The sequence below is a fragment of the Lynx rufus genome, unplaced genomic scaffold, assembly GCF_022079265.1.
Source record: "Lynx rufus isolate CCGP_SWC_20201006 ecotype Redwood Valley unplaced genomic scaffold, mLynRuf1.p SCAF_1, whole genome shotgun sequence".
NCBI classification, from domain to species: Eukaryota; Metazoa; Chordata; class Mammalia; order Carnivora; family Felidae; genus Lynx; species Lynx rufus.
The window spans coordinates 25,578,588-25,605,744 of NW_025814823.1; the positions used below are offsets into that span (position 1 = coordinate 25,578,588).

At 37.5% G+C, this 27,157-nt stretch overlaps 1 protein-coding gene across 1 annotated transcript in view; it reads right to left on the reverse strand.

Annotated features, from left to right (window-relative positions):
- The window catches only part of GTF2F2 (general transcription factor IIF subunit 2), a 155,282-nt gene that overhangs the window by 11,916 nt on the left and 116,209 nt on the right, over positions 1 to 27,157 (reverse strand). Inside the window, exons 6-7 of the mRNA XM_047079975.1 lie at positions 16,373 to 16,472; positions 3,349 to 3,492 (exon numbers count right to left, since the gene is read on the reverse strand). Of these exons, the coding sequence (XP_046935931.1) occupies positions 3,349 to 3,492; positions 16,373 to 16,472 (244 nt within the window). The remainder of the gene's footprint in view (positions 1 to 3,348; positions 3,493 to 16,372; positions 16,473 to 27,157) is intronic.

The following is a 27,157-nucleotide window of genomic DNA, read 5'->3' on the forward strand; positions in this document are numbered from 1 at the left end:
TGCCAGCCAATGACAGAAAAGGCCTGGCCATAAGGACAGTTTCTCTGATCAATAATTTTGCTCACGGAAGTGAAAGTTTTTAGGAAGAAGAATACAGAGAGTAAGAACTGCAAAAACAAGAACAATATCTCAGGTCCACTCAATGTGTCAAAAATTACACTCTGAAGGTCAGAAAGCAGATGGGAACTTAAGAATATGGTAGCAGTGTTAATGAAATAGAGGATGTGTTAAAGTAATAGAGTTCATGGCTGGAAATCTGTTATCAAAGGGGGCACTGGGGGCCATCAGAAAATGAGAGAAAGTCATTAAATGCATATACTAAAGAGGTGATTAACACAAACAAGATCTCTTTTCTCCTCTTTTACACAGGGACTCAAAAATTGGTTTGTGTTAAACATCAAATGTATTTAAGTACCCTGTCCAGGCTAAATGGCAGAGCTGGGACTTGAACTGAGATGCCATTACTCCAAATCCACCACTATTTCCATCATACCAGGAAGCCCCTTTCTTGGATCACTAATCTTCATGCTATACTGGGTTCTTTCATTCTTCTGGAATTGCTCAGATTAAGATCAAATTAGTAAGGGTATACTGATGACCATGAGTACAGACTCACTTATGTCCGGTGAACCTTTTAAAGGGGATAGTTATCTATACAGAGGAAAGCTGAACTTGGGCCACTTCGCAGGTCAATGGGATTTGCTAATTCAATTCAAATACGAGAGGGAGGTGGAGAGGAGATAAAATAGGAGACAGAGAGAGAGAGAGCCACAGATATCGGGTTGGAAGGCAGCACAGTGACTATCCAGTGTTCCTCAATTTTAGGAAAGGAAGTAACTCCCCCCAGATCCCAGTGGGTAGTAGGTAAATGGCAGAACCCAACCCAAGCTGACCCCTTCCTGCCCCCTCCTCTAGGCGGAGATAACTAAAACCCTGGCGTTCTACACTTAGTTGAGACTGGCTCTCTGTCTTCCTTCTCTTGCCAAAAATGACATGAGGCCTGTCGAATCCATCTGAATCCACCAATTCATCTAATATTTACTGGATTTCTACTATGTTTACATTGTAGAACATATGAATATTTAGGGATATGACTAATACACAACCCTCCTTTAAGAACCTTATGCTTGCTGAGGCAAATTGCCTCTAAACAATAAGACAATTATAAAATAATTTAGTTTCTAGATCGGTGGTTCACAAGCTCTTTGAGGTTCCCAGACCTTCTATGAGAATCTGATATTAACTATGATCTGCTCCCCAGAAAAACCCACATATTTTTGCACATATTCAGAAGACTGCTGGATCTCCTAAAGCCCATCTACTGACCATGAGGTAAGCAGCTCATTCCTTCCTTCTCCTCTCCCTTCCCTTCCCTTTCTTTCTTCTTCTTTCTCTCTTTCTCTCACTTTCTTTTTATATTTGTTTATTTTTGAGAGAGTGAGTGAGTGGAGGAGGGCAGAGAAAGACAGAGAATCCCAAGCAGGCTCTGCAGCTGTCAGCACAGAGCCCGACATGGGGCTGGAACTCACGAACCATGAGATCATGACCTGAGCCAAAACAAAGAGTCAGACGCTTAACCAACTGAGCCATCCAGGCACCCCTAAGTAGTTCTATTTTAAGAGATTCACTGAGCACCTCTACATAAAAATTATCTGAAACACCAAAACTGAGAGAAATACTAGTTATTCCTTTTCTCTGACACAAAATGAATTTTAAAAATAGTACGTTGGGGCCCCTGGGTGAGTCAGCTGGTTAAGAGTTCCACTTTGGCTCAGATCATGCTCTCACAGTTCATGGGTTCGAGCCCTGCATCGGGCTCTGTGCTGACAGATTGGAGCCTGGAGCCTGTTTCAGGTTCTGTGTCTCCCTCTCTCTCTCTTGCCCCTCCCCCACTCGTACCCTCTGTCTCTCTCAAAAATAAATACACATTAAAAAAAGTAAAAAAGATTAAAAAAACAGTATGTTGTTTCACGTTAAGAAATTGGGAAGCAAAGAAATTGTTTTCTCTAGTATCATCTAAATGTCCTTCTACATACAAATGCTTATTTTCCTATATCTAATGTGTGTGTGTGTGTGTGTGTGTTATTCCATGAGAATATACTGTCTGCATTCAGCTTCTGGAATGGCCTTTTTGTGTGTGTATGTATGTATGTGTGTATGTATATATATATATATATATATATATATATATATATATGACACAAGGATAAACTTCATTAAATGTAGAAAAAACACAGCTTAGCTAATGAATTATTCTATTTCAATTTTTAAAAATCTAGTTTGAAATGCTGTGTCTAAGGCTTTGATGGTGAAGGGAGTGAAGTCGTTAAGAGGAGCTGATAATGGCAGCATGAGCACTTGCCTCCTATTAAAAAAAAGTATTTAGATCTTTTGGAATTTAATTTCTTAATAAAAAAGTGAAAGATTGAAATGTAACAGTGAAATCTGCAGAAATGGGAAAACTACCATCAATATTGAAATTTCCTAAGTTATTTCCTAAAGCTTTGAATAAGTCAGAGTGTAAAAGGACAGAAAATAAAAGAGATCCCATTTAATTTTTAAAACCCTATAAATAAATACTGTTACAATTCAATTCTCTGCTTTGCTAATGTTAGGTGTAAGAAAGTGAAACAGCAGGAAATGTGACTCAAAGACTAGAGAAAAGGGATTTGGATTCCTTATTTGTTACCAGTGTTTTAATGGATTAGAAATACAAATTGTTAGCAAATAGGCACAAGTCTGGAGCAGGGATAGAAAAATGATTATTTGCAGTACAAACTTTCTAAAACATCAACCTAATAAATTTTTCCTTAAAAATGGAGAACAGACCAACCCAACCACAACCTCAACCAACACTGGGGTAGTACACAGCTCAAGTGTAAAAGGACCTAATGTTAGTGCTAGGTAAATTTTGATTAAAAAAAAAAAACAAACCCGCAAGACAGAGATGAATACCCTCATCATGACAAATCAGTATGGCTCTTAAAGGAATGCAGTTCTTCTAGAAGGCACATTTTCAAATATATGAAAGAAGCTGAGCGCTTTTGGAGGGAGGCAGGGGAACAAATGAAAGACTAGGCTTGATGTCAAGGGATCAATCAAAAGAAGGGTATATCTACTTTATCTTCATATGGAACTATTAACATTAATGTATTTGAAATCTAAAATAATGAAGCTGATGTCACCAAAAAATAACCTGTATTAAGACATCTTTCCTGAGTGTTGAAATAAACCCCGACATTAGCATAGGTGCACGTGAACTTCTTCATATATGATACCCTTCTCTTCAGAAACGTCATCGAAATGAAGCAGGACATATTTAAAGGATCAATGTGAGCATATACATACCACAGGTTGTTTTGTGATGTCCACCAAGTCCTTAAGATTGTAATACTGATGTTTCTCAAATGCTGAAAACAGCATGTCTAAAACGTGTTGTTTATCAGCTCGAGCTCGTTTTCCATCTTCTTTCTTTTTCCTTTCATATTCAATCTAGGTGCAAAAAGCAAAAGTAATAAAGGCATCAATCCAACATTCTCACTCTGAAATATAGGCATTCTCTTTTTATCACCCAAAAATATGATTAATTTCAAGCTGTAAGGCTACAGTTTAAAGAGCAGTTCAGACTGCTCCTGGGGCTCCTCAGAACTTGAAGGCTCTAAGAGGTATCAACATGCTATCTGTAAACCACTTTCATTATTTCCAAAAGCTTTACATAATGCCTCCATCTGCCCCCAAATAGCCCTTCTGTGCCAAATTAGAAATCAGTGTGGCTACTGATTTGCTCATGGTGATCAGAAAGTCCAACTTGCAGTTCCTTTGTTTTTATTACCCAAAATACAGTAAAATAGTTTATCTAATAGAAACAGTTCGGTAGGTAACATCTTTCAAAATTGAGGTTTTTTGGGACAGACAGAAGATTAAAAAGCAGGCATATTATGAAGAGGTTCTCTAGGAAGTGAAAAGTTTGAAAAGCAGTGGTAAAGAGAAAAGAATGTAGGCAGTGACAGGAGGCCTTTTCTCCTTCCGGCACTGCGTGACCTCCTTGAACACATAAAATGAAGTAAGCTTACTAACAGAAAATGGTAATAATACATACTCAGTAGTCAAAGCACAAGCAAACTATTTTCCCCAAATCTCCATTTTATCTTAATTCATGTGAACTCTAAATTCAGCTGTATAATACACCTTCATTTGTAACATAAAAATAAAATACCTCTCATTCAAATAAAAATGACACTCTAGGATCAAATGGTGTGTTTGTCCTGTAGTTCTATGTACCTTTATTCATGCTAGATTGAAAGCAGTGGCACTAAGAGAAGGTACAAACTTTCTCCTCGTGTTATCCTCTAGAGATTTCATCAGTTGTGAAAAAAAAAAAAAAATTACTTAAAAAATTTTTTAAATGTATTATTTATTTTTGAGAGAGTGCAAGTGGGGGAGGGGCAGAGAGAGAGAGGAAGACAGAGGATCCAAAGCAGGCTCTGTGCTGACAGCAGTGAGCCCGACGTGGGGCTGGAACTCACAAACCGTGAGATCATGACCTGAGATGAAGTAGGAGGCTTAACTAACTGGGCCACCAAAATTACTTTTTATTAGGCAAACTACCCAATGGGAGAAGATACTTGAAACTGATATATTAGATAGGGAGTTAATATCCAAAACATATAATGAACTTTTAAAACACCAAAAAAAAAATTTAAATAATCCCCCAAACTCCCAATCTGATCAAAAAATGGGAAGCAGATCTGAACAGACATTTATTCCAAAGACATACACATGGCCAACAAATACATGAAAAGATGCTCAAACCACTAATCATTAGCGAAATACAAACTAAAACCACAATGAGATATCACCTTACACCTGTCAGAATGGCTAAAATCAGAAAGACAAGAAACAACAAGTGTTGGCAAGAATGCGGAGAAAAGGGAACTCTAATGCACTGCTGATGGGAATGTAAATTGGTACACCGTGAAAAACAGTATGGAGGTTCCTCAAAAAAATTAAAAATAGAAGTACTGCATGATCCAATAATTCCACTATTGTGTACCCAAAGAAAAACACTAAATCAAAAAGATACATGCATCCCTATGTTTGCCGCAACATTATTTACAATTAGCCAAGATATGGAAGCAACGTAAGAGTCCATCAACAGACAAATGGTAAGAAAAAAAATATATACACAACGGAATATTATGCAGTCACCAGGTCACATCATTATGCATGATGAGATCGTGCCACATGGATGGATCTAGAGGGTATTATCCTAAGTGAAATAAGTCAGACTGGAAAGACAAATACCATGTAATTTTGCTTATGTGGAATCTAAAAAAACAAATGAGTAAACAAAAAGAATCAGACCTAGACATGCCAGAAGGAAGAGGGGAAGGAGATGTGCAAAATGAATGAAGGAGAGTGGGAGATAAGAGGCTTCCAGTTATGGAATGAGTAAGTCACGGGAATAAAAGGTATAACATGGGGGGCTGCCTGGGTGACTCAACAGGTTAAGGGTCCGACTCTTGGTTTCAGTTCAGGTCACTATCTCACAGTTTGTGGGTTTGAGCCCTGAGTCGGGCTTTGTGCTGATACTGAGGGGACTGCTTGAGATTCTGTCTCTCTCTCTCTGCCCCTTCCCCACCTGTTCTCTCAAAATGAGTAAGTGAACATTTATATATATATAAAAAGGTGGGACACAGGAAACACAGTCAATGATACTGTAATAGTGCTGTATGGTGACATGGTAGCTATGCTTGTGGTGAGCACAGCACAATGTCCAGAGAAGTGGGATCACTATCAAACTATACACCTGAAACTAATCGCATTGTGTGTCAGCTGTACTCAAAAGAATTTTTAAAAACGTATTCTTCATTGAAAACATGCAACTTATATTCACTCGTTTCAGCTGGTTAAGCTTTTAATTTTTAATTATTTTTTATTTTTAAAATAAGCTTATTTATTTTGAGAGAGAGGGAGAGAGAGAGAATCTCAAGCATGCTCCATGCTGTCAGCACAGAGCCCGGCAGAGGGCTTAATCTCACAAATTGTGAGATCAGACCTGAGCCAAAATCAAGAAAGAGTTGGACGCTTAACCCACTGAGCCACCCAGACGACCAAGCTTTTAATTTTTTAAAGAAACATTTCATTTTAATAAGGCACTGTGATAAAGCATAAAGCATATTAGAGGAAATATATATATATACACACACACACACACACACACACACACACACACACACACACACACACACACACACACATATATAGCAGCCCACCTAGTAAACAAAGGCAGGCTCGATGAAAGCTGGCAGAGAACATTCTCCTGTGCATCAACTGGAATTAATGTAGGAGGAAGGAAGGAAGGAAGGAAGGAAGGAAGGAAGGAAGGAAGGAAGGAAGGAAGGAAGGAAGGAAGGAAGGAAGAAAGAAACTTATTTCAAAACCTACAGCTAAATCACTGCATAAATGCCACCCTCATATAGTTAGGCTTACTCTCTATATTTTACAATAGAGATTTGTTATAAGAGAGATAAAACTTAGTTTCTATTGATGTTAAATAGAGAAGAGCAGTGTGACTAGAAGAGTCAGAAGCAAGACTGGAGAAGATATAGACCACAGCCACATATGACCAAGGAGAAGATCCAAGTCTTCCCAATATGGGGAAGATGTAAAAAACGGATGAAAACATGCATTTAAGGGCAAAGGCAGAAATACAGTGTATGTCCCAATTCAGTGGGAGATGAACAGACAGCAAAGCCCCAAAGGGATGGACCTGAGGTCCATTCAAAAATTTTCTCTCTCTAGGATCAAAAGGAGGACAAAAGTGGGGTGCCTGGTTGGCTCAGTTGGTCGAACACGCAGCCTTTGAACTCGGGGTCATGAGTTCAAGTCCCACCTTGGGTGTAGAGCTTACTTAACAAAAAGAAAAAGAAGGATAGAAGCAAGAGAATAGGCACATCATGGAGAAAGTAAGCTTGACACACCAGGACAAAACACACAAATCCAAGCAGGAATGTCTTTGGGTCAAATAGAGAAATATCATGGAATGCCTTAAGGGATTACTATTTTAAGTCCTGCTTTGTTGAGCAATGTCTAAAATATATTATGTTCCCTGTTTACAATTGTACTTAGTTTGCATCCTGAAACCCCCTTCCACTCTTGCACCTCATTTGAATGGTTTTATGTTTTGTATTAAGATGAACAATCCAGGGGCATCTGGGTGGCTCAGTCGGTTAAATGTCCAACTCTTGATTTCAGCTCAGGTCATGATCTCACAGTTTTGTGAGTTTGAGTCCCGGGTCCCGCTCTGCATTGGCAGTGCGGAGCCTGCTTAGGATACTCTCTCTCTCTCTGCCCCTCCCCCACTTGTGCTGTCTCTGTCTCTCTCAAAATAAACACTTAAAAAAAAAAAAAGAAAGAAAAGTCTGGGCTAGGAGATGAAGTTGTTATAATCCTTTACTCTAGTCAAGCGTGGGATAAAAAAAACTTAACTTGGATCTAGAAAAATAAAGGGAGACATAATCAGATTAAGAAAGGGTGAGGAAAGCCTACTGCCTTCTCATAGGCTTGAGTGGGATGTGGGATTTCATTTAGCTGGAGGCCACAGGTCCTCAAGAAAAATATTACCAAGGAAGTGAGGACTGAGTAAAGGTCCAGTGTTGGCTTCGGTACTCTCTGCGTGCAGCCACAGTTGCATGATATTCTGTGTGCCCTCCTGTCCCAGCTTTAATTTATGCCGAGAAGGTGGAAGAGTTAAATTCAGGAGACAGTAAAAATAAGCGATGGTACATTCAGCTTCCACCCTTAGGAGACTCTTCCTTGTGTGAAATGCCTGGAGAAGCGAGGAAGATTAACAGGAAAAATGTTTTCAAATACAGACAATCCCCAACTTAACGATGGTTTGACTTATTTTTCAACTTAATGATGGTGTGAAAGCAATATGCATGCAGTAGACACTGTAAGTGGAGTTTTGAATTTGGATCCTTTCCCGGGCTAGCAACATGCTGTGCAACGCTCTTTCACGGTGCTGCGCGGCGGCAGCCAGCTGGAGCTCCAGGTCAGCCACGCCATCACCAGAGTGAAGAACCCCTACCCCCACAGCCACAGTACGGTACTCAATACATTACGCGAGATGGTCGACAGTTCATTATGATTTGGCGGTAGAGGATTCTGCCCAAATGGAGGGAGGCTAATGCGAGTGTTCTCACCACATTTAAGGTAGGCTAGCCTACACTATGGTGTTGGTAGGTTAGGTGTATTAAACGTATTTTCGGTTTGGACTGAAACCCCATCAAAAATTGAGGAAGAGCTATAAAAGAAACCTGCTGATAAAGCAAGATGGTCCACTTCAGAGAGGGCACATACTCTAATTGGTAGCAGAGAGAAAAACCTCGTACATGTTTGTCATCAAAGTTGTTCCAACCCCAGAGCCACATGACAGATCCAAGAGAGCCTGAATCAAAGGTAAGAATTTAGAGTAAGTTGGAAAAGAACTTTAAAATCAATACTAGAATCAGAGTAAGGGTCAAATTAAGTTGTGGTTCGATGTTAATGAGTAGTGAGAAAAGTACCAAATTCTACACAGATCGTTTTGAAAATCTTGATTTACATGCTTCAACCTCAAAATTACTGTATTCAGCACTGGTGCTTTCCTACTTTAGATCTGGGGGAAAAGAGACTAGAAATGTGCTGTGTTAATGGTGTCTATTGATGGCTCAGTATCTATGGGCAGTGCAACCGAACTTTAGTGAAATAAAAACACTTAAAATTGCAATCTGAGAACCCAGGCATATAAAATAATAACAGCAACAAATTGGCAATATTAATCCTTATCAGAGAAACTAAAATAACAGAAATTTAATTTATTTAAACACAAAAAGCAAAACAGAACATGCCTTTAATGTCCTCAGGGTCTGTACTGTGGGGTAACTTATAGAAAAAGACTGTTTTGAAACAAAATTTTTGTACTATAGCATTAGTTAAATCTCTGCTTGGTAATTTCCAAGACAGGCTTATAATCTAAATTTTACTCTGTGGTAGCACGTAGTTCCAGTGGATGTATGTAAAATTATAAAAAGGGACTGAAATGATTTCCATGGTCATTAAGTTATTAATGACTAACCTTATACCCAGGACAAAACTAAGGTCCTGAGGTAACTTTTCTTTTTAAAACTGAACAGCACAGAAATGGCAATCTTAATATTGTAGTACTCACAATGTTGTATGTTGTACAGATACAATTAATTCTACAAATAAACGACAAATGATATGAACTAGTCTATTAAGGAGAAGACTATAATGTTAACATAATGTTATTTCTTCTCTTTTTAGCTCTTTTCTCTTTGGGCATTTTGTTTCATACTGGCACACTGGCACTGTAAGAAAATGGTGACACTCAAAACAGTCGCATATCTAACTTGTTAGCAGCCACCACAATATACTGGTGGGATAGTTACTGGACCAGAAATGGCTATTATGTGCATTTTAATTATCGATATTATATCTGCTCCAGTGGCCATAGATCAATGCACAACCAGCTGCATGGAAATAAATGTCAATTCATAAAGGACTTTAAACGTAGTCTCCAATTGAACATTTTATAATCCAAACAAATTATACACAATTTTTCTTTCACAACAGAAAACAAATTATTCAAGACTAAAATGCAACCACGTGTAGAAAATCCATTGTGGTATGGTATAGAGATACTCAACCATGATTACTGAAACCTTAATCACTGACAACAATTATAAAAGCCACCCACTGCCAATTAAAATACTATAATACAGATGTCTGTAAATTTCTAGATTGTTGTTTGCAGAAATACTTTGATTGCTTTGTCAAGGCAGTCTTTGTGGAAGCTTTTAACTTTTGAAGTGAGCATGACAGCCTTGAATATCATGGTTTGCATTTAAATTCTTACAAAGATCCTCCTCACCCCTAATGCTTCTATTTTTGCAGAGTGTGTTTTTATCTCTTGGGAGGAAATTAATTCTTTAGAGTCCGTGAGTTCTTGGTATGCAAATTCAAATGGACAAAGCATGTAGCATACTTATACTAATACTAGGCAAATACTGCTGATAAGCCTTTATGATACGGTCCTACAATTATCTATTATTCATTTAGCGAAATTCCAAATTTATACATAAAACTAAAAAACCAAAACCACTACAACAAAAACAAACCCAACAACTGTAACATAGTTAGTTGCCACACTGAAGGAAACAGAATGTTCATAAAAATAAATTTTCTTCCTAGTTCCTGGGGATTGACCTCAAAATCTTATGTAATCATTCAACTCCCTCCAACAATGATTCTTTAGTTAAGTTTTTCTAATTTTCTATCACTTTCTGACCAAGAGTTGTCGCCGAGAAAAAGAAGGGAAAGAAAAATATTTTTTGAAGCTGGGGGCCAGAGAGGATGATAAAGACAAGAAAATATTAATTCTTTTTAAAAACCTTAGGTTTGCTGGAAAAAGACTTCCTCGTCTCCTCTCAGGTATTATTTTTGGCCCTACCCCCAACAGGATAGATGGCAGACAAAACTATGAAGTTCCTGTCTCTTTGAGTTGGTGGCTGCATGCTACAATTACCAAGGAAACCTGAAAAATTTTAAGATAGTTGGCCTCCACCATAGATCAATTAAAATCAATCTCTGGAGGTATTTTTCTTTTTAAAAAGCTTCCCAGGGGATTCTAGTGTACAGCTAGCACTGAGAACTATTATCTAGACAACAGAAGACAGAATTCCTTATGAGAAAGGGCCGAAAAGTGTAGACTACATGTGAGAAGGCTGTGAAATTTACACATGTTAGATGATGTCCACAAAGCCAACGAAACCACATACAGAAGCATCCTTACTTGCAGAGATGGAGGGAGCTGGAAGGAATCTAACATATCAACTCATTCTATGTATGTCAATCTGTAAATTGTAAAATGTACTATTATATTAGTATGCATGGATATTTTAAAGCATACACAAATAAAAAAACTTAAGGACATGAAATAAAAACAAGCATTATTTTAAGAGTAAGCTTTAATTTGTCAAAATTGTAAAATACATTTTGGTTTTGTTCTGAAAATATACTATTCAGTCTTCACATTCTGGATGCTTGTTTTTAGGTGAATTCCAAATTATACTTGTTTTTTCTTTTAAATAGTAGCTTTGTACCAGCAATAGCTAATACAACTTAAGGTCCAATACACACGCAAAGGTAAGGATCACTATGTCAGCTATCTTCAACAAGCCTTCAGCCCCAGGCCTCAGGGGTGGTGGCAGCAGGGGACCTACAGGTTACACTTCCAAGAGTCCCCTGCCAGCTGGTTTCCAGCTGGGGCCCTGCCAATGGGAGAATGAAAGGAGGAGGAGGGGAGATTTTTGCTTTTTTGTGTGCGTTTTGTACACCTCCAGCAGCAGCAGCTTCCTCGTCTCTGGTAACCGACGCCCCTCCCCCTTTTCCAACTCCAGCCCTTCCACGTTGTCTTGGTAAAACCATCTGTAACCAATTCCCCACGTTAAATCCCTTCCTGCTGGAATATCTGGAGTTGTTTTTGTTTCCGTGATAGACATTAACTGAATCATCACTGAAGACAGGGATGACAAGTCACATTTAAAATGATACTGCTAATTTCCTTTTTGGAATTCCAGGGCCAAGTTCTTGTCACGTCAGATTACATCATCATTGTTTCTACCTCACACAGTGACTGATAAAGAGGTCATTTTAGACAGAAGCATCAGTTTTTCCACTTTCTTGTTCACATATATGTGCTTTATTAGTATATTATCTTTACAGGTAACTTTAAAAGCATTTGTTCATTTTTAAGACTGAGTTTAACTAATAATAGGTACTATAATATAAACCTCTGAATTTAGCACCAACCCTAAAAAGCTGAAAGCAAATGAAAATGTGAGGTGCTTGGAAGTACCACTGTCAAACCATCAGTGTTATAAAATTCCTACTCTTCTGCTGAAAAATGACTAGCACAGGGACTGTGTGAGAGTGCTAGGGTCAATCCACAGTATTTCTAAAGCTCAATTTCTTTCCTTTATTACATGAAAAACAAGATAAATACAAGCTCCAATATTTCTCCCCTCACTCAATGGGCCCTCCCGTAAATCCTACTTTGACAAGCCATTATTTCCCAAAGTTTGCTTTTACAAACACTTCAGAGGATGGAGGAAGATAAATTTAATGTTCAAATGCATACAAAATATAGACTTAAACCAATTCCAAGGTCCCTAATTTTAATATATTACAGTGTCCATTTTGAAGAGGATAACATAATCAGAATCTACAAGTTCTTTTAACACAGAATCATTTTACACAACTCTTTTTTTTTCCCCCAGAAGACTCTCACAAAATTGGTGTTTCAAAACTTTGAAAAATGTTGACCCACATGAACTGGTTTCAAGTTTCAGAAATGTAATGAAGATGTAAGGTACAAGAAAACCACTTATAGTGAAACCTAACAAGTCATACCTTACAGGTAAGGCAAGAGTTCTCAGGGCCAAGTCTTTGAAGGAAAGAACATTCTAAATTATAATTCTAATCATATATTCTTTTTGGCTCAGTAAATGCTTCCTGAATGGCAAGTATGGTAGGTATTATATCCCAGATAGTTTGTGAACTAAAGAAATAAATTTGAATTTAATGCTTAGAATAGCTCCATGTACAAAGTGGGAGCTCAAATATTTGGAAATGATGGGAATCTACTCCCAAAACTGAGAGCACACTGTATAATACTGTATGTTAGCCAACTTGACAATAAATTATATTTAAAAAAAAAATGATTACGTATGTGTTCTACATACAGTTGACCAGGTTCGGACTACATGGATGTTTTCAATAAATACAATACTGTAAATGTATTTCTCTTCCTTATAAAAGAGAAACTATTTTCATAATAACATTTTCCTTTGTCTAGCTTACTTTATTGTAAGAATATAGTGTATAATACATATAACATTCAAAATATGTGTTAATTGACTGTTTATATGATCAGGAAGGCTTCCAATAAACAGTAGGTTGAGTTTTTGGGGAGTCAAAAGTTATACATGGATTTGAGTGTGGAGGGTGAGGTGGGGGGAGAAGTCAGTGCCCCTAATCCCCACATTGCTCAAAAGTCAACTGTATTTGTAAATTTATCTATGTGCCATAGGTGGGTGGAAAAGGTTCCAGGGGTAAATGCAAGGTGGGTTCTTTCTGATCAAATGCAGTAATATAGTTTTAAAAATATCTATGTCATTTTCCAACCTCTTTTTCAGTTTTGTAGAAAATTTTTTCCTTACATTTATCTTTAAAATTTTATTCAAAGATCCTCAACTGTTACAATGAAATACCAGACTTCATGTTTATGTAGTTCACTATGCTTGAAATGTTTGAAAACATTTCAACATTATACTGAATTTAAAATTTTTATTGAATGTCTTGATTATATACCCTCTAAGTCATTCTTGTTGAATTATGTTAATGTTTCTCAATCTTCTAAAAAGTCAAAGTCTCCTTCTAATAAAAATAACAAAAGCTTTACACTCTTTCAAGTTTATTTATTTTGAGAGACAGAGCACAAGTAGGGGAGAAGGCCAGCGAGAGAGGGACAGAGAATCCCAAGCAGCCTCTGAGCTGTTAGCACAGAGCCCCATTAGGGGCTCACTCTCACAAATGGTGAGATCATGACCTGAGCCAAAAAGCAAGAGTCAGACGCTTTACTGACTGAGCCACCCAGGTGCCCGACAAAAGCTTTATACTCCTATAGTTGATCTTATACTATAATACTGAGGATGTTTTTAAAATCTACATAGGTGCCTCCATTCAATCTGATATACTCCCATGGGGGAAAAGAATTACTAAATATTCAAATAATGCAATGTGATAGATTATAGTCAATCTTTATTTTTATATGAACAAAATCTTTCCAAAGATTACTATATGGCTCATTACTATAACTACATTAGTACAATGACTCACCAATGCTATGACAACCTTAATGAAGGTTGACACCATGAACTGCCACTTAATGTTAAAAAGTCTTAAAGTAGATGTTATCATTATGTCCCAATAAGAAGTTCAGAATACAATGTATTCATACTTGTACTAAAAAGAAAATAACATAAAAACATCCTAAAAACATGAATTAGGAATATGTCTTCTATACCTACCAGGTGGATATAGTGCCAATGCTGCTAAGAATATGAACTTTGATACTAGCAAAGTGCCAGCTCTGATTGATTTTTCTTTTGGTAGGAGATCATCATGGCTAGGTACTAACACTCCTTCCTAGCTTTCTTACTTTCCTTTATTCCAATGAAAAGCTTTACTGCCCACTGTAACAATTCAATCAATTCACACTCATTATGATGATTCCAACAATTCAAAAAGACTTTATACAGAAGAAAATTAAAATAAAATCATTCTAGCTCCTACCGTCCAAAAATAACAACTGTTAAAGCATTTAATCTTAAGATTGGACACTGGTTTCCAACCTTTGCCTGTCTTAAACAATAGAGAGAAACACTACTGTATATCTAGCTTTGGGTTTCTATGATACATCCTTAGATACAAGACTGCTGGGTCAAAGGATATATCCTTTATACACAATATATCCTTTTACACAAATTATCAAACTTCTCTCCAGAAAGGTTAGATCTCGTTATAGCTTATGGAAAGTATGGTCTTTTGTTGTCCTTACTGTGATAAAGAAGAAGCCAGAAAAGTAGACTTTTATTTACGTGTCTCAATCAAGAGACAACATAAAATATCCCTCTTGGATTATCAGACACTGATTCAGCCTGTTCTCTTCTTTTAATTTACGTTTCCCCTAAAGCATAACCAGAGGCTGTGAAATGAAAGCCTGGCTGGATGCAAATGAACTTTGACTTGCTTTACTTAATCCACATAGTGTAGCAATTTTTAAAGTCTGAATGTCTTTAAGAAGAGGCATGTGCACTCCAGTTCATCACAGTCCCTACCATTTCACCTTCAATTTCAGCATTCTGCTCACTGAAGATGCCTAGTTGGCTCTGTAGGCATTTGCTACCTCTCATGTAAAATAACTCAAATATCATAAAGTAATGGTTTGACAGATACTAATCTGTGACACCTAAATCTGTATACTTAAGGCCAGTCTTAAAAAGGGATTCTTTCTTCCTAAATACTGTATATCTAGACAAATGTTAAGCAACAAAGTAGGACACAAGATATCAACTGTTAAGGTATCACTGCCCTTAACTTAGGCTTCACTGTATTTTCAGAAAATCATTATATTTTCCCTTACATCTCCAGTATTTCAAGACCCAAAATCCTTAGCCCTTTTAGTATTGTTAATGACCTGCAACAACATTTAACAGCATGGCTCCCAAACCAGACTACCTGGGTTCAACACCTGAACTGGTTAATTAGTGACTTGTGTGACCTCAAGTAAGCTAACCTCTCAGCTTGTATTAGTTACTTCAACTAAAATGAGGACAATAGCAGTCATTACTTTCTAGGGCAGGTATGAAGACCGAATGCGTTATTACGAAGCACTCAGAAAAGCGCCTGGTACACAATATGCATATTACATGTGTGTATATAGCATAGCACAGCATAGCATAGCATAGCATAACATGATATATATAGTATACACAAGATATACTTCAATATAAATGGTTTAAAAACATATACAGGCAGTCCTCACTTTCCATGTAGTGTGAGACCATAAAGATGCCCATAAAAGTTGAAACTATGCAAAGCAATTTTTTTAAAAAAAATTTTTTTTAAGTTTATTTTTATTTGAGAGAGAGAGAGAGAGAAGAAGCAGGGGAGGGGCAGAGAGAGAGGGAGACAGAATCCCAAGCACGCTCCGCACTGCCAGCACAGAGCCTGATGCGGGGCTTGAACCCACAAACCACAAGATTATGATCTGAGCTCAAGTTGAGAGTTGGACGCTTAACCAACTGAACCACCCAGGCTCCCGGAAACTATGCAAAGTAATCTTAATAATCAATGGGAGGAATTACCATTGTTGCAAACTTAAAATTTCTTCTCGATACATTAAAAAGTCCCATAAAGGTATAGAAAAGTGGGAAAAATCAAACTAATATTAAGTACACTGTAATTTAAAACATTGGAAACACTGAAAAATGAAGTGTTTTATTTCTTTGAAAAATTTATCAAGAATATTTTGAACAGTGGTTGCCTTCTTCTCATTGTTTAACTTAGGATACACAGTGAACATCTTCTCCATGTTTGCCAAACTGTCATATTCTTTCCTCAGTCTAGATAACTCAAGCATCTAATAGCAGGTACATGACTGCTAATGTCCTTTTAAAACCTAAGAGTCTACAAAACTTAAGAACAAAGATATAACACAATGAAGATAGACATGAAGACTTACATTGTATTGATGATTAGCAACAGGCTTATAATTAGTTGTCACCACTTTGTCCAGTTGCTGTGATAGCCTTACAGGTTTGGAAGATTCTTCTATTTGCAATCTGAAAAAAAGAAGACATTGTCAACAAACTTATTTATTAGAGGGAAACCTGAAGAGTTATTTCTACAATTCTTCTTACTCAAGAATACTTAATATATTAAAAAGTAACCTCAGAAGATGTACTAAGCCTTAATATAATACTTCAAAAACACACTGAATGTGTATGACAATAATGCAGAAACCTGAACACAGGCTAAACATATAAACCATCTCATAATTCTACAATTTGCTTCTAATTTTACACTGTATAGTCAAGTCTTAACTACGAAAACCAAAGAAACTAACCAGCTTTAAATTTCTGGGGAAAAAAATCTACCTGTAAAAACGAACTATCTTAATTATATGGCATTAAACTAATCAAGTGATTAAGTCAAAATTCTATTCACTCGATAAAAGATAAAGATAAATAGAAAGATAATATGTTGACACTAAGGTCTAATGATTGCTTTATTAGACAGCAAGATATAGAACATTTCGCCATCAAAGAAACTTCTCTTTGACAACACTGGTATAGAATGCAGACCTCCATCTAAATTAAAACATAACTCAAAATACCACTTTTGGGAAAAGCTATAAACATATGACTTTAAATAAATACTCTTGTTTAATAGAGCAGGAACTAAAAATAATTTTCATTTAAAATATCTTTAAAAACACAACTCACAGTATAAAAAGTACCTATTTTTATAAAATTCTTATTATTTTATTTCTTTGCTTCTGCCTGTTTTAGGTATGTAACACCTAATTACTCAGAGGAATTTAGATATGTACCAGTTGCTTTTTTAAATGGAAAAGTTATAAATATTACAGGTTTTGATTTTACCGTGATTCCCGAATTCGATATAGTAATTCCTGTGTTCAAACACACATATTTAAATTCTACCAGTTATTTATAAATCCCAGCATGGAGCATAGAGCCCAATGTGGAGCTTGAACTCATGACACTGGGATCAAGACCTGAGTTGAGGGGTACCTGGGTGGCTCAGTCAGTTGAGCATCTGACTCATGATTTTGGCTCAGGTCATGATTCCAGGGTCATGGGATCAAGCCCTGTGTCAGTCTCCACACTGGGCACGGAATCTGCTTAAGATTCCTTCTCTCTCCCTCTGCCCTTCTCCCCAACTTGCGTGCTCTAAAATAAAAAACAAAAAAAGACCTGAGCTGAGATCAAAAGTCAGATGCTTAACCCACTGAGCCACTCAAGCACCCCAAAATGATTATTTTATGAAGCGTAAGAAAAGTACTCTAGAAATATCTTTAGAAACTTACTGTATATGTAACCATAAATCATACATACAATGTTACTTTGCTTTTCATGAGCCAAATATACTTTCTATGAACCAGGAAGAAAGTACTAGCTAGAAGTCTAGAAGGGGGGTGTCCACCCAAAGATGGACTTGGACTTCTATTCCTTCAGTAGCCTCTCAACTGCTCTTGGACAAAGCACCAGCTCCTTCATAGGAGTTCATGTCCCTCTGGGATCTAGTCCCTGCTTATCTCTCCAGCTTTATCCACATTCTCTCACATCTGCATCTGACAGCATGCAGCTGTGCCATGACCAGATTTTAGTAGAAGCCTCTGGCTGGCAATCACTCAGCAAGTGTTTACTGGGTGCCTATCTCTGCCAGGCACCGGGTTAGAGGTTGGGAATGCTGCAGTAAAGAACAGACTTACTACAGTGGAAGACCAGCATTGAACAAATGCTTACCTATAACTCATTAACTGCAGTACTAAAATGGAGCAGGGGACTGGTATTATGACAGCTGATTGCATGATGCTATGAAGTAAATATTAACCCCAGTGTGTGCACTTGAGGGTAAACTAGAGCAGGACTCCTCATGCTTTTGAGAGGTGAGGCAAGGGGCACTTGAGTGGCTCAGTCGGTTGAGCATCCAACTTCGGCTCAGGTCATGATTTCATGGCTCTTGAGTTCAAGTCCCATGTCAGGCTCTGTGCTGACAGCTCAGAGCCTAGAGCCCGGAGCCTGCTTTGGTTTCTGTGTCTCACTCTCTCTCTGCCCTTCCCCTGTTCACACTCAGTCTCTCTCTCCTTCAAAAATAAACCTTAAAAAAAAAAAAGAAAAAGAGGTGAGGCAAAAAGACTGGGTGGAAATGACTCCTCCGAGCAGAGAAGACGTCTCGAAGTGACTAAGAGAAAAAAATGATTGAAGACAGGTGTAGGGATGTTTACAAAGGGTTAGAACTAGGCATGTACTACCCCTTGGGGGGGGGGGTAAAAAAATCTAGTAGCAGCCTGTTTCTGAAAACCTTTGTGTTCTAATCCTAGCCCTATCCTTACCGGAATCAGTTCTCAGGGGTTTGACCTCTGTTAAATGGTAATCTATCTGTTATGCTGCCACTAAATTGTCTTCCCTGTTTCAATCATTGCACTCCATAATTTGATCTTATGAGAAATTCAAGGAGGGAGGCATGTACTAGCTCCTTCCTCCCACATTAAATGATTGTTCCCATTACTTCACAATTTGAAAATTCCTTGGGGTTTCAGTTTGTTTAGGTAAGTGTGTCTTTATAAGTGGTAACTTATTCCTGTCATACTCTTACACTTGAATTTATTTGCAGGCACTGCATTCTGATTCAGGTTCAGGTGGCATACTTTCCTTTCAATTCTAGTGCAACAGCTCTAAAAGCCAATGCTGTCATCCACAGAGGGTCATGCCGTTTTTATCCTCAAAGTATTTCATCTCTTAAATATAGAAAGGAAAACAGTGAATTAACTTTTTAAAAATAAAGAACTCATATAAAAACTTAACCTTCCTATTATGTATTTAAAATGTCAACTTCAAGGGTTTTAATTAAAAGGGGGTATCTTATGATTTAAGACGCAAAACGTTAATCTAGACACTGAAAATATAACATATTTTTAAAGAACTAAGTCTTAAAATACTTTAATAAACCTGAATAGTTTAAAATAGGTTGGCAGGTTCTTTACCTAACATAAATAAATTCATCTAATATTATCTCATGAAGTGTTGAAACAATTTGCAACTCCATTTCACCACTGAACAATGCACTTAATTAAACACCAGGGACCTCAACATGCCTTCAAAGTCTTGGTTTATCTGGGTTTGCACAAAATAACATAATTTGGAAATATTTGGTTTGCAAGGCTGAACAGCAAAGTACACACAGAGGTTGTGGGCTGGACTGAGAGCAAAGTAAGAGCTTCAATGTCCTAGAGACTTAAAAAAAATGGGTGTTAACTTTTTTCAGGAAAATTTTAAATATGGTGTTATTTTAAAGAAACTGTAACAGAAAAAGCATATCCTGTGATCATTTAGATGCAGGCAGACTTGTTTTACTTTTGTTTTATAAACCATTAAAAAAAATACTTATTAGTGCTAATTACTATCACCACTTCAGGACAATTTTGAATATAGTACTTCCATTCTTAGCTCAATTACTAGTCTTTCTGGAATTATTAGCTAAAGAGCCAGTTTTATCTCTTACTTCTTCCCATCAAATTAAAAGGTCAAAGGCCACATCACCTAAGAGCTGAAATACTAACAAAACAGTAATAACTATAACAAGTAATAATAAACACCTAAAAGGCGCTTACTACGCACTGGAAACAGTGTTAAAAGCTTTATCTACATCACCTCCATCTCACTGTTTCTTCATAGTATGCAAAAATAGAACTGGAACTCAGATCCTTTTTTTTCTTTTACTCCAGGTTTCAAGCAGTTAATTTATAGTCCCTCACAGTATACAGTCCCTTCTATACAGTCTCCCTAAAGGCCAGATAGCAGAATAAAATCTCTAATTAAAATTTTGTTGAGTTTAGTTCAAAATAAGTAATTCTCCTTGACACTCATCAACCTGCCTGCAACAAGCCCAATCTCACACACACACACACACACACACACACACACACACACACACACATACATACACGAGCACATGCTCCTTTTCAACACTGAAAAAAAGACTCCTATTAAGTTAATGTCACAAGTCATTAGGCTACAATCATGGTCCATAATCAATCACCCTTATCAAAATCACTTAAAGATCTCCTTCATTATACTTTATATAGATTTATGTACTATGCTGGGGATCGATTTTCACATTATTTAGTGTATATCTGAAATATAAAATCCATGTTAAAAAAATAAGAATAGTAGCATAAGCATCTCCAAAATAATTTAAAAGATGAACACTGGCAGATTGGGGAAGAGAAGTCTATAAATTTTAGTCAACAGATCTTCTATTCACTCTCCTTGGGAAGTACAGTGCTTCCCTTATTAAAGTAACAATAAATATTTGTTAAGCAAATGAAGAAATGACACCATTATTGGACAGTTAGATCATGCAGGGCAAGAACCACATTAAGAAATCCCACATTAATGCTTGATTTGATACATGCAGACTATTTTCATGACTAAGTGGAAAACCCTAAGTAACACCACCTTGGCTAATCTGGTTATCAACTGTAGAATTAAACAACTACAAAAAAAAAAAGGAAAAAAAACCCAAACACTGAACAACAAGTGTTTCCACCAGCAGCTGCCAATGTAGGAATCATTTGTGTTACAGCTGTATTTGATTGCAACTTATGCTATTCTTAAAATGACAGGTTTCATAAAAGGAGGTGTATTTTCTAAGATTTTTATTTCATTTTTAAAAGGAGAAAGTAAGGGGTGCCGGGGTGGTTCAGTCGGTCGAGCATCCGACTTTGGTTCAGGTCATGATCTCGCAGTCTGTGAGTTCAAGCCCCACATTGGACTCTGCTGTTGGCTCAGAGCCTGGAGCCTGCTTTGGATTCTGTGTCTCCCTCTCTCTCTGTTCCTCCCCAGCTTACACTCTGTCTCTCTCTCTCTCAAAAATAAAGATTAAAAATTTTTTTTAATAAAATAAAATAAAAGGAGAAAGTAAGCAGTGAAAGAGGTAAACAGTGCCTCTAAGGGGGGAGAAGGAGGCTGACATTTGCAGGGTGAGAGAAAGAAAGATCTCAAGGCAAGGAGAAGCAGGAATAGCAGTGGAGCACCAGAAGCGTCTATGAGCGAGAGCACATAGATTTGGCCCAAAGTCAGATAACCAAAGGGAAGTTTCAGAAGAAAGCCCAGCTTGGGAACAGGCAAACAGAAGGCTGGGAGAAAGCCCAGGTGAGGTAATAACCAGGTGCACACTGAGCTGATTTACTAATATGAAAGGTTCTGGTGACATTTAACACAGTCCACTTATAGGAAGTTTTAAATATTCTGAGAATAGGAGAGGGAGAGCTTCTTGGAGGACCAGAGTAATGGAGTTATATCGTTACCTGGCAGGGCTGTTCAAAGGATTAAAGAGAGTAAATATGAAATTAAATAATTTAAGTGTCCCTTACAAATATTTACTATTCGTAAGCTTTATGAAAACACAAACCTTCCTTGTGTTCCTAGGGCCTAGAATAGGCCTGCAGGATAATTGTGTTGAATAATAAGTGAGAAGATAAAAGATGAGAATAAAAGTTTTAGGCTGCATTCAATCAGGAATGGTAATCTGGTTGTCAAATCATGTGATTTGCAGGAATATATCTAACATTTAGATCTGACATTTAAGAGAATAGGCTTAATAGGTTTAATTTTCACTCTGTAGGAAACAGACACTCCATATCTACTTACACTGTCTAATATAGTAGCCACTAGCAAAATACAATTATTTAAATTAATTTAAATTAAAACTTAGCTCCCCAGGCACACCAACCACATTTTAAGCACTTAATAGGTACATGTGGCTGTTGGCCTACATAGTGGACAACATAGAGTCAGAACACTTCTATCACGGCAGAAAGTTCAACTGGAGAATCACAAAGTCAAATCTCTACAGGAGCTTGTCCAGTGGAGTAGGAAGCACCAGTGAGAGCTAGGGGCTGTGGTGAACTGGAAATAGAGCACATGCTCCATCCTCAGTGGGCAGTAAGTCCTTAGCACTTACTTGTTAGTCGGTAGGAATACAAGCAGAGTATTACCAGATCTTCCAATTACTCAAGAAAACGCAGTCAGATTTTTAAGTGAAAGCATTTATTAAACAGTGCCAACTAATTCAATTTTTGTAAAGGGCAAACCCTTCCCCTCCCCAAACGAAAACAAAACTCTCAATACCAAAAAACACATATACTAGCTCTACCAGGCCACTAGTTAGCAGCCCTCAAACATCTATATCCCAGGGGTTTTGTTTGCTTTCTGGAAGCAAAGCAGCAGCAAAGAATTAAGAATTCTTTACTAGAAGCCGGAAAGTCATGACACAAGTAATAACCACTTGCATAAAGACACCAGTTTTGTTGAAGGACCAGCCATTCCCTCCACCTCCAATCCCACGCCCCTATCCTAAGGAGAATCCGTGAGCTGGCTGAGATGCTCTCCTAGATTGTTGCTAAGGGAGTGCATTCCAGCCAGTAAGCAGACTAACAATCGAAAAATATCTCCTAAACAATACAGAAATTAGACAGTTTTCGGCTCTTTATAAAACTAGCAATTTCATATGATTCAACCTAACCGCTCCTGCTAAATGACAGGCTTAACACTGAGTTGAATTCTTTTACACGAGAAAAGAATTCAAATCGCTAATTAAGTCCCAGCATAATGGTGACTTACCCATGATCATACAGTTTGTCAGAAGCAGGGCGGGGGGTAGGGGGGAATGTATGATACCTTGTCCAGGGCTCTTCACCTGTATCACAATTACATCTTAAATATAATGAAACAACCCAGATGTCTTTTCGAGTTGATAAGCATATACTGTCCCAATTTAAAATGTTTATAGCTATTTGAGAAAATATCCTATGTCCCAAAATATGTCCATTACATTAGCTAGCAAGGTACTCAGAAGGGGCCTACACTCCTCAAGGAATGATGACTCACACTTGGACTTTGTTTTCTCCTAGATTCTGGTTAGAAACAACAGTCACTGACAAGCTTTTGGTATGTGTTGAGTAAGGTAAAATAAACGACTGTTAGTGTAATGAAGACATTTTGTAAGGGTCTTGTTCTTGTTTTCTAAATTACTGCCTAATTTCTATTTTTCACTGAAACACTACAAGACTGTCAATCTATTATCAAATTTTCACTGCTCCAGGAAGAGTGTGTCACCAGCATTTCAGAGAGTATCTATCGCTGCTAAACAGTACAAAGTCTCCACTCGACAGTCCAAAATATAAATATCTTGCCTCCTGCCAAAACATTTCCACTATCTTACATAGTTTATCCTTTCATATTCTTTCCTTATGTAATATATTTATTATCTTAAACTTGAAGGCAAGTTCATCCAGGGGATACCTTTAACTTAAGCAGTAGCATTACTTCTAAGTCACCAGAGCTCTGGTTGAATGCAAGTACAAAAGACACCCCAACTGTTGTAGGAAGGGGGCCAGGAAGACAGCGCACACAACAACAACAACAACAACAACAACTTCTTATGAGTCTAGAAAACAATAGGATGTCTAAGGTTTGCATTGCTTGAAGATTTTGTTCAAATAATTATAAGTTATGGTCACTTGCAACTTATCCATTATAATTTTTCTTTTCCTTTAGTCTAAGTTAGGCATGCTTTTTTAATACCATCTCATGAAAGTAAATTTCTTTTCACCGTGGAAAGTTTGGATTTCAATTTAAGCATGTGATGGGGAAGCAGGAAGCAGGCAGAAAGGAAAGAGGGGACAGAAGGGAGGATAGCTTTTATTGGGAGAAATCCTCTGCTACTTATACTTTTTTTTTTTTAATGATTATTTATTTTTGAGAGAAAGACACACACAGAGTGCGAGTGGGGGAGGGGCAGAGAGACGGAGACACAGAACCCAAAGCAGGCTCCAGGCTCCATGCTCTCAGCACAGAGCCCGATGCAGGGCCTGAACCCACGAGCCACAAGATCATGACCCGAGCCAAAGTCAGCGCTTAACTGACTGAGCCACCCAGGTGCCCCTGCTTATACTTTTCCTTTTAATCATATACTCTAGTCACTATTTTAGTACAGGCAAAAAGTAGAAATATATGAGGGGAAAAGAAAAGGTTACCTAAGCAGGGACCATTTATTACTTCTCAATACAAGATCAAAAACTAGCTACTCTTCCTATGTCAGAAGTGAAATTATCTTAAACTTCAATGGATGGTAAGTGACAAACTTTTCATTTTAGGGGCGCCTGGGTGGCTCAGTCGGTTGAGTGACCGACTTCAGCTCAGGTCATGATCTCACGGTTTGTGAGTTCGAGCCCCACGTTGGACTCTATGCTGCCTGCTCCGGATTCTGTGTCTCCCTCTCTCTCTGCCCTTCCCCTGCTCATGCTCTGTCTCTATCTCAGAAATAAATAAACATTAAAAAAAAATTTTTTTTTTAAAAAGAACTTTTCATTTTAGGGGCGCTTGTGTGGCTCAGTTGGTTAAGCATCCAACTCTTGATCTTGGCTCAGGTCGCATCTCATGGTTTGTGGGATGGAGCCCTACACTGGGCTCTGTGCTGATAGCGTGCAGCCAGCTTGCAATTTTCTCTCTCCCCCTCTCTCTGCATCTCTTTCTTTCTCTCTCTCAAAATAAATAAACATTAAAAAAACCCAAAACTTTTCATTGTATTTCCCTTCTTCCAACTCCAGTGAACGTAAAAAGCCTAAATAATTTGGTACAGTTCCCAGGGGTGTGGTCAAAAGCTTATCTATCAAAAGGTCCACTAATATTTATAACTCAATATTCAAAACAGCAACAAAGAACTATCTTTTGTATTCAGATTCATACAAATATCTTGCATTAAAAAAATTTTTGAGAATAAAATCAAACCTTTGGCATTTGCAAGACCTTGAACAATGCTTAGAACACTTAGAACAATGCTTAAAAAGAATGTACCATACCACGCATGATATGGTAAGATCTGAAACCAGACTCTGATTTTAAGTTCTAGTCCTACCACCAGGTCGGAGCTAGGACAAGTTAGTCAACCTCTTTGACACCTTTGTGACTTTGTGGGGAAAAACTGAGGATTATAACAACAGAAATAAGGGAGATAATCTTTACAAAACACTTCGAATAGCCATGCCACAGTATGCATTCAGTACATGGTAGCTATTATTGTAATTACTGTTATTACTCAAGTAACTACACTGAACAGAAATGTATGGGAGTTATTTGAAGACAACTTTTAATAATTATATGATTTACCAATTTGAATTTAAAGCCAAGACTTAGGGAATCTGTGTTTATCCTTTATTTATTCTAATAGGAGACATTTGGCTACATCAGATTAAAAGCACTTTCTTTGATCTCCTCTGATGTTTTCAAGGATAAGAAAATTTCTTCCTAAATGCCATTCGGCTGCAGGTAACATATGTAATGCTCACAGAAGTGCTAATTAAAAAAACTAATTAGGAGTGCTTGGTGGCTCAGTCAGTTAAGTATCTGACTCTTGGCTTCAGCTCAGGTCATGATCTCATGCTTCCTGAGTTTGAGCCCTGCATCTGGCTCTGAGCTGACAGCACAGAGCCTGCTTGGGATTCTTTCTCTCTTTCTCTCTCTCTCAAAAGAAATAAACGTTTGAAAAATAAAAATAAAAAAATAAAAAACTAATTATAACCTAACCACAGCATCAAAAGACATAAAAATATTGTAGCTTACAGTTTTGGGTAACTATGCATCTGATTTTTAAAATTCACTGAATTAGGGGCGCCTGGGTGGTTCAGTTGGTTAAGTGTCCGACTTCAGCTCAGGTCATGATCTCACAGTCCGTGAGTTCAAGCCCTCAGTCGGGCTCTGTGCTGAAGCTCAGAGCCTGGAGCCTGCTTCAGATTCTGTGTCTCTCTCTCTCTCTCTGCCCCTGCTCATGCTTTGTCTCTCTCTCAAAAATAAATAAAAACATTAAAAAAAAAACTATTAAGATTCACTGAATTATTAGATGTAGTCAAATATTTTTGGATTTCATCTTTAGGGCACTCAAATCAATGTCTCATATATGACTTCCAACCAGTAGTGACTAGAACATGTATCTAAGTTGAACAAAAGTAGAAAACTACATTTGAGCAGAACATCGCTTTAAGTTATACAGAAAATTCATAACCATTCTTAAACTAAGTCTCAAAAATTATCTTTCCCTGTCTTCCTCATCATATTAAAATATGATTCAAGGAGGTTTTATAATTTTCTTCCCAGAGGACAGGGCCATCTTTAGAAAAACTGCAAGGTGGGTACAAATGCATGGAGTAACTGTTTTATTCCTCACCTTCCCTTCATTGTGTCTATTTTACTTTGGCTAGTGTCCCTGTTTTTCCTCCTTGACCTTTTTAGTTGGTTTTCTATCTTCTATCTAGAGATTATTATTTCAAATACATTATTTTACCCCAATGACCAAAGAGGCAAATGCTTCAGGAAATATTAAGCAATAACACTTAGGCCCCTTTCTACCCTGTAACCCTTAAGGATTCATTTAGATTTTCATATCTGAAAGAATGCTGTGCCCAACACTTACCTATAATGACCCTCATACACTTCTGTGCATGCAGTGGGTTAATTTAGCATTTAGCAATCTTCTTGACACCACCATTTTACTCATGCAACTCGGGTTTCACCATCTATTTCTTCTCCCAGATTACTTAGGAAAACAGAACATGAGTTTTGCCTAAGTACTAGTTCTAGAGAATCCTGCTGCTTAAAGGCTCCCCCTACCAGCTAAGTAACAGACTTCAGCCTTCTGCTTCCCTGCAGATTCCCCACGTACA